General features: G+C 49.4%; 2 protein-coding genes across 3 annotated transcripts; one reads left to right on the plus strand and one right to left on the minus strand.

The window, feature by feature from the left end:
- Nucleotides 1–1,780: 1,780 nt before the first annotated feature.
- Nucleotides 1,781–6,656, minus strand: LOC115250365 (uncharacterized). The gene is made up of 7 exons (XM_029838582.1): nt 6,499–6,656; nt 5,902–6,023; nt 5,503–5,704; nt 4,694–4,839; nt 2,834–3,041; nt 1,916–1,929; nt 1,781–1,819 (listed from the first exon to the last, which is right to left on the minus strand). The coding sequence occupies exons 1-7, from the start codon at nt 6,548–6,550 to the stop codon at nt 1,781–1,783; spliced, it is 783 nt and encodes a 260-aa protein (XP_029694442.1). The 5' UTR covers nt 6,551–6,656.
- Nucleotides 6,657–7,284: 628 nt separating this feature from the next.
- Nucleotides 7,285–10,146, plus strand: LOC101079783 (transcription initiation factor TFIID subunit 12). Of its 2 annotated transcripts, none has more exons than XM_011616832.2 (6): nt 7,285–7,455; nt 7,913–8,033; nt 9,308–9,385; nt 9,588–9,702; nt 9,859–9,947; nt 10,024–10,146. In XM_011616832.2, the coding sequence occupies exons 2-6, from the start codon at nt 7,956–7,958 to the stop codon at nt 10,057–10,059; spliced, it is 396 nt and encodes a 131-aa protein (XP_011615134.1). In that variant the 5' UTR covers nt 7,285–7,455; nt 7,913–7,955; the 3' UTR covers nt 10,060–10,146. The 2 variants fall into 2 exon arrangements, with proteins under 2 accessions (XP_011615134.1, XP_003976007.1); XM_003975958.3 differs by having other exon boundaries at nt 7,286–7,455; nt 7,839–8,033.
- Nucleotides 10,147–11,665: the final 1,519 nt, after the last annotated feature.

An 11,665-nucleotide genomic window follows, 5' to 3' on the forward strand; every position in this document is an offset into this window, starting at 1 on the left:
TTGGTCTGTGGTTGTGACTCTAATAGTGTCTCAAAGGGACCCAGGACATGCAGGGACCAGGACATGCAGGACCAGGACATGCTGGGACCCAGGACATACTGAGGACCCAGGACATGCTGGGCCCAGGACCTGCAGGGACCCAGACATGCAGGACCCAGGACATGCCTGAGACCCAGGACATGATGGGACCCAGGACATGCATGGGACCCAGGACATGCAGGGACCCAGGACATACTGAGGACCCAGGGACATGCTGGGACCAGGACATGCAGGGACCCAGGGACATGCAGGGACCCAGGACATGCACTGGGACCCAGGACATACTGAGACCCAGGACATGCATGGGACCAGGACATGCATGGGACCCAGGACATGCTAGGACCCAGGGACATGCTGGGACCCAGGACATGCAGGGACCCAGGACATGCTGGGACCCAGGACATGCAGGACCCAGAACATGCAGGGACCCAGGACATGCTGGGACCCAGGACATACTGAGACCCAGGACATGCAGGGACCCAGGACATGCTGGGACCCAGGACATGCTGGGACCCAGGACATGCAGGGACCCAGGACATGCTGGGACCCAGGACATGCTGAGACCCAGGACATCCTGAGACCCAGGACATGATGGGACCCAGGACATGCTGGGACCCAGGACATGCAGGGACCCAGGACAAGCAGGGACCCAGGACATGCTGGGACCCAGGACATGCAGGGACCCAGGACATACTGAGACCCAGGACATGCAGGGACCCAGGACATGCTGGGACCAGGACATGCAGGGACCCAGGACATGCTGGGACCCAGGACATGCAGGGACCCAGGACATGCTGGGACCCAGGACATGCAGGGACCCAGAACATGCAGGGACCCCAGGACATGCTGGGACCCAGGACATGCTGAGACCCAGGACATTGCAGGGACCAGGACATGCTGGGACCCAGGACATACTGAGACCCAGGACATGCAGGGACCCAGGACATGCTGGGACCCAGGACATGCTGAGACCCAGACATGCTGAGACCCAGGACATGCAGGGACCCAGGACATGCAGGGACCCAGGACATGCAGGGACCCAGGACATGCAGGGACCCAGGACATGCTGGGACCCCGGACATGCGGAGACCCCGGACATGCTGAGACCCAGGACAAGTGCTGAGACCCAGGACATGATGGGACCCAGGACATGCTGGGACCCAGGACATGCAGGGACCCAGGACATGCAGGGACCCAGGACATGCTGGGACCCAGGACATGCCGGGACCCAGGACATGCTGGGACCCAGGACATGCAGGGACCCAGGACATGCTGAGACCCAGGACATACTGAGACCCAGGACATGCAGGGACCCAGGACATGCTGGGACCCAGGACATGCTGAGAACCCAGGCCATCCTGAGACCCAGGACATGATGGGACCCAGGACATACTGAGACCCAGGACATGCAGGGACCCAGGACATGCTGAGACCCAGGACATACTGAGACCCAGGACATGCAGGGACCCAGGACATGCTGGGACCCAGGACATGCTGAGACCCAGGACATGCTGAGACCCAGGACATACTGAGACCCAGGACATGCTGGGACCCAGGACATGCTGGGACCCAGGACATTCAAATCCAGTTTGCTTCAGTTTTTTTCACTTTATTCTGAAAATGGCATTCTTTTCAGCCCACATGTAAAATAAAATAATAATTGGATAAAGTGCAGATGAAAGAAGAAAGAGGATCAAAGTATAACGCGATCTCGATATTCGAGGCTCATGCGTGTCCGTTCTTACATGGGGCCCTTGGCCGTCTTGATGCCTTTGCCCGGCTGCACAGGAACACGCTGACCGAGACCACGAAGACCAGGAGGAAGGCCGCGGCCACAGAGGTCACCAGGAGGACCTGGCCATTACTGGTGTGGTACCACCGGAGCATCTCCTGTGGACCACATCAGGAAGACACGCGTCACATGGGCTCTGCAACACCTGGACCACGAGCCTGCGTGCGTGAGCAACCATTAAGCAGCTGAACGTGACCAATGGTCAGGAAAAAACCACTTTTATCAAGATTTATCCCCATTCATTGCATCGTTAACGGCGGTCTAATATTCAACAGTTAATAATATATAGCTATAATATATATATATATATACATACATATATATATATATATATATATATATATATATATATATATATATATATATATACGAGCATTGGTGGGGGGCAATTAACCATCTCCAATCGCCTCACAGGTTACTGATGAAGATGATGATGAAGAGAACCTGCAGACAGACGAGAAGAGAACTGGAGAAGAGAACCTGCAGAACAGACCTGGAGAGAGAACCTGCAGAACAGAACCTGCAGAACAGAACCTGCAGAACAGAACCTGGAGAAGAGAACCTGCAGAACAGAACCTGGAGAAGAGAACCTGCAGAACAGAACCTGCCGAACAGAACCTGGAGAAGAGAACCTGGAGAGAGAACCTGCAGAACAGAACCTGGAGAAGGAACCTGCCGAACAGAACCGCAGAACAGAACCTGCAGAACAGAACCTGGAGAAGAGAACCTGCAGAACAGAACCTGGAGAAGAGAACCTGAAGAAGAGAACCTGGAGAAGAGAACCTGCACGAAGAGAACCTGCAGAAGAGAACCTGCAGAGGAACCTGGAGAAGAGAACCTGCAGAACAGAACTGGAGCAGAGAACCTGGAGAAGAGACCTGGAGAAGAGAACCTGGAGAAAGAACCTGGAGAAGAGAACCTGGAGAACAGAACCTGGAGAAGAGAACCTGCAGAACAGAACCTGGAGAACAGAACCTGCAGAAGAGAACCTGCAGAAGAGAACCTGCAGAAGAGAACCTGCAGAACAGAACCTGGAGAAGAGAACCTGGAGAAGAGCTGTCTCACCAGGCAGCACGCTGATGCTGATGCTGCGGCTCTTCCTCAGCGCCTCCACTGACGGGTGTTGGGCCGTGCAGGTGTACCGGCCTCCATCGGCTGAGCTCACCTTCATCAGCGCCAGCTGGGAGGAAGGCAGGATCCAATCACTGCCCTGAAAGAAAGAACCCCCAACCAGAGCAGAGTGAGGCAAATATAAAGGCTGAGAGAATTAATCATGGAAATAATCATGGAAATAATCATAGAAATAATCATGGAATTAATCATGGAATTAATCATGGACTATGAGGAGTCTGGAATGTCTGGAAAACATTTCTTTAAAATCCCTTTTCACTGAAGAATGAGCTCGCTCATTTCCATGCTGCAAATAAATGTTCATATTCTCAAATATGCATATTAATAGGAAGCTGGTAACAGTGGTAACACACACTAACAGTGGTAACACACACCAACAGTGGTGAACACACACCAACAGTGGTGAACACACACCAACAGTGGTGACACACACCAACAGTGGTGACACACACTAACAGTGGTAACACACACCAACAGTGGTGACACACACTAACAGTGGTAACACACACCAACAGTGGTGAACACACACCAACAGTGGTGAACACACACCAACAGTGGTGACACACACCAACAGTGGTAACACACACTAACAGTGGTGACACACACCAACAGTGGTAACACACACCAACAGTGGTGAACACACACCAACAGTGGTGAACACACACCAACAGTGGTGACCACACACCAACAGTGGTGACACACACTAACAGTGGTAACACACACCAACAGTGGTGACACACACTAACAGTGGTGACACACACTAACAGTGGTGAACACACACCAACAGTGGTGACACACACCAACAGTGGTGACACACACCAACAGTGGTGACACACACCAAACAGTGGTGACACACACTAACAGTGGTAACACACACCAACAGTGGTGACACACACTAACAGTGGTGACACACACAGGAATAATGAGGTGGTTCAGGAGCTGATAAATGACACAATAGCAGCGATATTCTGAGACGAGCCTCCACGAGGTGGAAACCCAACAGAAACACACATTAGCATGCAGATGGTTTGGCTCCTGAGAGCTGGAGCTCATATACATATATACACACATATATACACACATATACTGTATACACATATACACACATATATACACACATATATAAACACATATATACACACATATATACACACATATACTCGTGCAAACACCAACAGTGAAACACAAAACCCACTGAGTTAGTGGTTAGTTCATCTTGAGCAGCCAGTCTGAGAAGACTGAAAAAAGGAAATAAGACACACAAAATAGAGCTCTTTCCAGTGATGCTGTCGCACCTTAAAGCTACAGATGTTCAACCAACTACTGGGCCGTCATCCAGGTCAAAGTGACCCGTGGGGGTCAGACCCCTAAAATACTGGGTCTGACCATTTCACTGTGTGGATGTCTCTACTGGGAGAGTTCCTCGGTCATTAAAAGTGCTGGTCAATATTTCAATACTAGGCAACCAAAGGGGAAAAACCATGAGGAACCCTAACCCTAACCCTAACCCTAACCCTAACCCAGTGAGTGGTTAGAGTTAGCCAAGCGGTCCTGGAAGCATGGAAGACTTGGTCAGAGCGGCTCTGGACAGGAGATGAGCCAGAGGAGACGTTAGGCTGGAGGAAATGAAGGGGAGAGAAACAGGGAGAGAAACCTGGAAAGATGACTACGGTGAAAACAAGAGCTCGAGCCCAAGCAGGAGTGCATGTTGACAGATGTGCAAACGCTCACGTTCTTGCTCCAGGTGTAGATGGACGTCTCGGACGCACTGGTTGAACACTTCAGCACCACATCATCCCCAGATCGCACCTTCAGCTCCTCTGATAGTCCCAGGTATCTGCTGTAGCCTTCCCTGGTCATTGACAGCTGCCCCATATCTTAAAAAAGAAGGTTTGAGCATGAAAGGTCGTGGGCTGAAGCCTTTCTAAAGAGTGTGTGCTAGCAGAGTGTCTCTGAGCGCACGGACTCAAGTGAACGGTGGCAAAACCTGCAGCAAACAATCGACAACCATGATAACGGGTAACAGTCGTTAGGAAGTGGGGCTGTGAATAATGGCTCATTTCAGCTGCTAGCGCCTCTCCTTGATGTTCCCTCTGGTCCATTCTGATCTTTGCTCATAATGAGTGCTGCCAGACTGAGGAACCTATCAAAGATCTTCCTGGTGGATGTGATCACCACTGAGCAGATGGAGGACACCCTAATCTGAATGGACACGATGCCAGTTGATGCAACTGTGCACCCTAAATGCCTGACAGCTTCAAAGATAATGGACCAAAAGCTGTTAGAGAACCAACTGACAGATTTTTACAGTGCAGATTTTTTGCAGTGGGTTACATCCTTTGTGCAGCGCTGGCTCATTTCTAATGGTGCATTCTTTTTTAATCACATCACCATTGGAAATTGTTCATTAGTTTCCTTCTCAAACGTTTGCTCACTCTCAGAATTCTGTGTAATTCACCTCTGCAAGATAAATCCACATTTCTCAATCCAACAGGAAGAAGTGAAGGTTTCCATGGCAACGTCCATCTTTAGATACTCACAGTGGACTTTGATTGTCAGCACCTGGGAGCAGCTGTCTGGGGTGGTTGCGTTTTTCCCGTCGGACACGCACCGATAGGAGCCGTCGTACAAGGTGCTCGCATAAGGGACGGACATGAGCAAGCGGTCTGGAGTCATGCGCACTTCTGTCCCGTAGCCCCGGCACCAGAACCGCTGAGAGAAGGGACGCCATTGCCTGGTGTACTGAAGGGAACAAGCAGGACTGATGACGGAGGTCGTGTTTACATCAAAACTGGGGAAAATGTTAAAGATGGGAATGCAGCTCCATGAAAGGAGCAGCCATCAACTCCTCTGCACTCACCCCAATCACAGCAGTATACAGGAACTTATCAAGCTCGTTCCAACAATAAAAGTCATTGCATTCGTCCTTTGTCTCTCACCTTGGAGAACATCTCAATGTGGACCTGGCTGATGTTGAACTCAGCGTCCGAGTACAGACATTCCAGTGTGATCTGCTCCCCCTCCAGGATCGGCCCGGTCGGCCCTTTGATCAGCAAAGTGGCTGCATGTGGACACGAATTACAGACGGTTTTACTGATCAACCACGTAGGCAGGAACAGCACAGCCCATTTGTTCATCTGCCAGCAATAACGACACAAAAGTACACTAATGAAGAAAAGGATGGAGGTCCTCAGGATGGTCCCTGGGGGAACGCCAAGCCCGGTGAAAAATGATCCTCAAAGATCACTACGGTGAAAACATCGGTACGCTCGTAGAGAAAGCAGTGTTTACGCTGGAGGAAGGACACACACACACACACACACATACACAGGTAACACACAAAGGTAACACACACATACACACAGGTAACACACACAAACTGTAACCCACAAGCATGACTGTGTCTACGAGGCGAACAGAAAGCTGCTAACCGACTACTCTTATATTATTTATTATTTGATGAATTAATATTAATTAGACGCACACCTGCTTCAGCGGGCAGGTAAAACAGGTAAAACTAAAACAAAGCATATTACCCAAACTGCCATGAAGTAGGAGCACTCCAACAACAGCGAAAACGGGCTTCATAACTTCGTAGAAAATTTCAAGTTCTACCCAAATTAAAACAATTTGAAGCAACTGAAGCAAAGGTACGAATGTGAAATTAAAACGTTAGCTCGGACTATTTAAGCGTTCGCGTGTGGGCGTGGTTTACTCTGTTTAAGGAAATGGACTCAACATTTGATAGAGGCGATGTATCAATGTCCATATAAAACCGAAAATAAATGAATAGTCTCTGTAAATGTGCTTACTTTCTTTTTGTGCGGGCTTGAATTTAAAACTATCTGCGTGGGGTGTAAATAAATATCTCAGTCGATGAAATTGACATCGTGAGCGTCATCTGTCTCCGGGGAACAGAAGACATGTTCGAATGAGGATGAAGTCGTTTTCCAATGAATCGAAATCGAAAGAAACGACTCTGGAATATTCTGACTTGACTTGAAATGTACAACTAACAACGCTTCGTTTTCCTGTGTCGAATGACTTTGTTTATGCTTTTCAGAGATGATTAAATGTGCTTAATAACGCCAGCTAAACAGCTTTATGACGCAGCGAAACTTGACCGCAGGAGGGACAAACACACACACAAACACACACACACGTGTAAACTCATTTATTCACTCGACTGCCTGCAGTGACCTCAACCAAGAGAAAGTCAATAGAGTCCTTAACAGCTCTTATTTCGTCCACAATGATTTACACATGATTAATTGATGCTTTACAATTATGCTGTAGTTCCAAAGTCCCCCGGCTGTCGGCGGAAGCAACATTTTACCAGCGGAAGTCGACGCAACAAAGCGGAAGTGAGGAGGTCTGGTCGCGTCGTTTTTTGCCCCAGTTTCCATCGAATACGTTTCAGTCTTTCTGAATTTAATTTCTGCATCATCGACACGGAAATGCAAAACATGGACAGATAGTGTTTATGAACGAGGGTAAGTTTACGCTTTCGCTCCTAAATATAAGACTCGGTCTGAATAAAGCCTCGCCACCAGGCTAGTGGCTAATGTTAGCCTACTCTTGCTAATTTGAAGCGCGTTCGCTGCTAATGTTTTTAGCACGTTGCGTTGTTCGACCGGTGTTTTAGAGATTCGCTGCATTTCTAAGATAAACATTGGTTTAAGTTTGACCTTTCTTTTTATATTGCTGTCGTTTTCCCTTAAGTATTGAATTGTACCCTTTGTTTTTGAGCTAATGCCGTATTGGTCAGAACAGTGCAATCAAAGGGTCGCTAAATACATTCGAATTAGTGGGACTTTAAAAACCAGTTGTGTTGTGTTGTGTTGTGTCGTGTTGCGTCGTGTTGCGTCCTCCCCAGATTCACGCACCCTGTAAATGTTCACCCATCGCATCTGTGTTCATCTGACGCGTCCCTTTGGTCGAGCGACACAGGCGAACATCCGTCCGGGCTTCGGTGAAACTCGCCCCGCTGAGCATGGCTAACAGCACCGCCACCGTGATGAAGGTGATCACCCCCGGAGCCGCTGGCAGGAGCAGCCCAGAAGGGTCCCAGGTGAGGTCGACAAATCCAAACCTCTGGCTTTGTGGCAAAGATCGGGCCCATTTTGGCCTCGGCCCGGTTTATGAGGCTTTTGCAAAATACAAAATATATAATAGAATTAAAGTATGAGAATGGGCCAAGGATTCCGACCTGTGGTCTTCCAAATATTAGACCAAAGGGGCTTTGATCATAAAGGAAATCAACCAGAACACTTTTGCCGCTATACTATGGACACCCCCCCCCCCCCCCCAGGCCGAGGAACAGATGGGAAAGTTTGGCTCCTGTTCTGGACTCTGGCGAGATCCAGAACACCAAATCTCCCAAATATTTCCCGAGATCGTAGCACTGTGCCGTTCCTTTGTGTTACACATGTGTTGTTGCACGCTTGTTATTACACGCGTGTTGTTACACGCTTGTTATTACACACGTGTTGTTACACGCTTGTTATTACACACGTGTTGTTACACGCATGTTGTTACACGCTTGTTGTTACACGCGTGTTGTTACACGCTTGTTATTACACACGTGTTGTTACACGCTTGTTATTACACGCGTGTTGTTACACGCATGTTGTTACACGCTTGTTGTTACACGCTTGTTGTTACACGCGTGTTGTTACACGCTTGTTGTTACACGCGTGTTGTTACACGCTTGTTATTACACGCGTGTTGTTGCACGCTTGTTATTACACGCGTGTTGTTGCACGCTTGTTATTACACGCGTGTTGTTACACGCTTGTTATTACACACATGTTGTTACACGCATGTTGTTACACGCTTGTTATTACACGCGTGTTGTTACACGCTTGTTATTACACGCATGTTGTTACACGCTTGTTATTACACGCGTGTTGTTACACGCTTGTTATTACACACATGTTGTTACACGCGTGTTGTTACACGCTGTTGTTACACGCTTGTTGTTACACGCTTGTTGTTACACGCTTGTTGTTACACACGTGTTGTTACAAACGTGTTGTTACACGTGTTGTTATGCAGAGAATCATCTTAATGATTTCAGCGTTGATAAACGCCTTATCGGTCGTGATCACGTGGCTCGTAGCGGCCGTGACGCCACGCTATTTTTTCATGGGTTTAATTATCAAGGATGAGGTCATCCTGTCCCATTTAGAAACACGATCCAAAGTGTTACCTTTGTAATTTACCTGAGATGTGTTTAGATAGGTTCAGCGACGCCAGAATCAAGGCCGCGACCTTGAGCAAGGTCAGAATGAGTCGGAGGTCCTTTGCTCTTCAAGCTTCACACACAAACATCTTTTCTTTAAGGTTCTCACCAAGAAGAAACTGCAAGACCTGGTGAGGGAGATCGACCCCAACGAGCAGCTGGACGAGGACGTAGAGGAGGTCCGTTTGTGCCGTTCACGCCAGGTTCTGCTGTAAATCTGTGTGGCAGGTGCCTCCTGTGTCTTGTAGCTCTGAAGCCCAAACGTGGTCACAACCAGGAATTTGCTCTGGCTGCATTAAAACTGGCGTCAGAGTTTCGCCCCTTTCCTTTGATGTTCACTGCTCAGAATGGATGCTTTGATGTCCTCATGTCTCCCCTCAGATGCTTCTTCAGATCGCCGACGACTTTATTGAGAGTGTGGTGACGGCGGCCTGTCAGCTGGCGCGCCATCGGAAGTCCAACACCTTAGAAGTGAAAGATGTTCAGTTACATCTGGGTAGGTGGCTGCTGTGGCTCGGCCCGGCTTCGATGGCCCCCCCTGTTGTGGCAGAGCAGGGGGTCCTTCTGGAGGTCGACGTCCATCGGGGGGGCGTGGTCCAGCTGGCGTCCCTTCTCTCTAATCCAATCCCGTCTTGTCTTTGGCTTTTCTCAGAGCGCCAGTGGAACATGTGGATTCCTGGTTTTGGCTCGGATGAAATCCGGCCATTCAAAAAGGCCTGTACCACAGAGGCCCACAAACAGGTCAGAGCCAGTTCAGAGAGTCCAGCTCCAGGTCCTCCTCAAGCAGCTCTAACCTTTGGGGGGGGTCTGTTTTCAGAGAATGGCGCTGATCCGCAAGACGACCAAAAAGTAGCAAGACTGCAGAGGATGAAGCTGCGTCCACTTTGTGTACTTTTGTGTGTATTAATGGAGTTGGTGGATAAATAGTGTTACGCTGTCACTCCTCAAGTGTCTGATCATTGCTTCGGCTTCAGTCTCCCACATGTCTGCTGTCGTTGCCCCTCGGGTTATCAGACGTGGCGCTCGGGTGGACGACGTGCACGTGAATCCATCCGGATGGTTCACTGTGCTCGATGTCGTGCGAGGCTGCTCAGCATCGTTCTGAGGAACGTTCCGAGTTCCTCCTCGCCTCACCTGCAGTCGTGTTCTTCCTTCACTCTTATCACTCAAATCCCAACTGTTGAAGGTTTGAGAAGGTCAACGGAGGCCAGATACTTCAGAAAACACGTGCACGTGTCCATCGCTCGGGATTCCAGACAGTTTGTGGCTATTGTTCACCAGGTGTTCACCGGGTGTTCGCCAGGTGTTCACCAGGTGTTCACCAGGTGTTCGCCTGTTGTTCACCGGGTGTTCGCCAGGTGTTCACCAGGTGTTCGCCTGTTGTTCACCGGGTGTTCGCCAGGTGTTCACCTGTTGTTCACCGGGTGTTCGCCTGTTGTTCACCAGGTGTTCGCCTGTTGTTCACCGGGTGTTCGCCAGGTGTTCGCCTGTTGTTCACCGGGTGTTCGCCTGTTGTTCGCCGGGTGTTCGCCTGTTGTTCGCCGGGTGTTCGCCTGTTGTTCGCCAGGTGTTCGCCTGTTGTTCACCGGGTGTTCGCCAGGTGTTCACCTGTTGTTCGCCAGGTGTTCGCCTGTTGTTCGCCTGTTGTTCGCCAGGTTGTTCGCCTGTTGTTCGCCTGTTGTTCACCGGGTGTTCGCCTGTTGTTCACCGGGTGTTCGCCTGTTGTTCACCGGGTGTTCGCCTGTTGTTCACCAGTGGGCTGGAGAGCAACACCTTATTTGTTTAAAGGGCGAGAGCAAGCAAGCGATGAAAAAGGTGTTTACACAGTCGACGAGGTGCTAATCCAGCTAAACTAGCAGCAGAAGATGTGGCTGGAGACAGTTCAGAGTCAAAAATGTCCTGCAGAGCTGCGTCTGGCAGTGGATGACAGAAGCGGATCCCACCCGCTTTGTTCTCCAACAGGGTCATTTCAAAGCTGTGGAGAGACGGGCGCCCACGGGTGCTTGGATGTCCAGCTTGGTATTCATGGATCATGTTTCCTGGAGAACAACAACAAATTCCCTAACACCACTGATGTCTGAATTCCATCCCGAGGTTGGATTTCCCAATTGGAGAAAGTGGAATTTTGGTCCAGCAGCACCCATCGTGGCCACTAGATGCCGCCAAACACGATCCTAAAAGCGAGAAGTACGGAGCCCGGGAAGGGTCACGTTGCTAAATAATTTCTACTAATCTGAAGCTGAAAACGTAGCAGACGTACGAAGTGTGGCTCCCTACATTCCTGCACAAAACTATTGCAAGGGAACACAAAAAGTAACACATTGGAAAGCAGAAGCAAAAAAAAGGAATCTGCGTCTCTAAAAGCCGTGTTGTATTTGCAAAGATTTAAAAAGTCAATATCAATATCAATATCAATCTTTATTTATATGGCACTTTTCATACGCTAGGTAGCACAAAGT

The sequence above is a fragment of the Takifugu rubripes genome, chromosome 7, assembly GCF_901000725.2.
Source record: "Takifugu rubripes chromosome 7, fTakRub1.2, whole genome shotgun sequence".
In the NCBI taxonomy this organism is placed as follows: Eukaryota; Metazoa; Chordata; class Actinopteri; order Tetraodontiformes; family Tetraodontidae; genus Takifugu; species Takifugu rubripes.

What these genes read in the sequence shown, in the direction of transcription:
- LOC115250365 (XM_029838582.1), bottom strand. Translation starts at nt 6,550, where the DNA reads ATGAAGCCCGTTTTCGCTGTTGTTGGAGTGCTCCTACTTCATGGCAGT. An exon ending in CCTACTTCATGGCAGTTTGG is followed by an intron (nt 6,024 to 6,498) that starts GTAATATGCTTT and finishes GTCCACATGCAG; the next exon opens with CCACTTTGCTGATCAAAGGG. An exon ending in TCTACACCTGGAGCAAGAAC is followed by an intron (nt 3,042 to 4,693) that starts GTGAGCGTTTGC and finishes TCTTTCTTTCAG; the next exon opens with GGCAGTGATTGGATCCTGCC.
- LOC101079783 (XM_011616832.2), top strand. Translation starts at nt 7,956, where the DNA reads ATGGCTAACAGCACCGCCACCGTGATGAAGGTGATCACCCCCGGAGCC. An exon ending in TGGACGAGGACGTAGAGGAG is followed by an intron (nt 9,386 to 9,587) that starts GTCCGTTTGTGC and finishes GTCTCCCCTCAG; the next exon opens with ATGCTTCTTCAGATCGCCGA. An exon ending in CCACAGAGGCCCACAAACAG is followed by an intron (nt 9,948 to 10,023) that starts GTCAGAGCCAGT and finishes GTCTGTTTTCAG; the next exon opens with AGAATGGCGCTGATCCGCAA.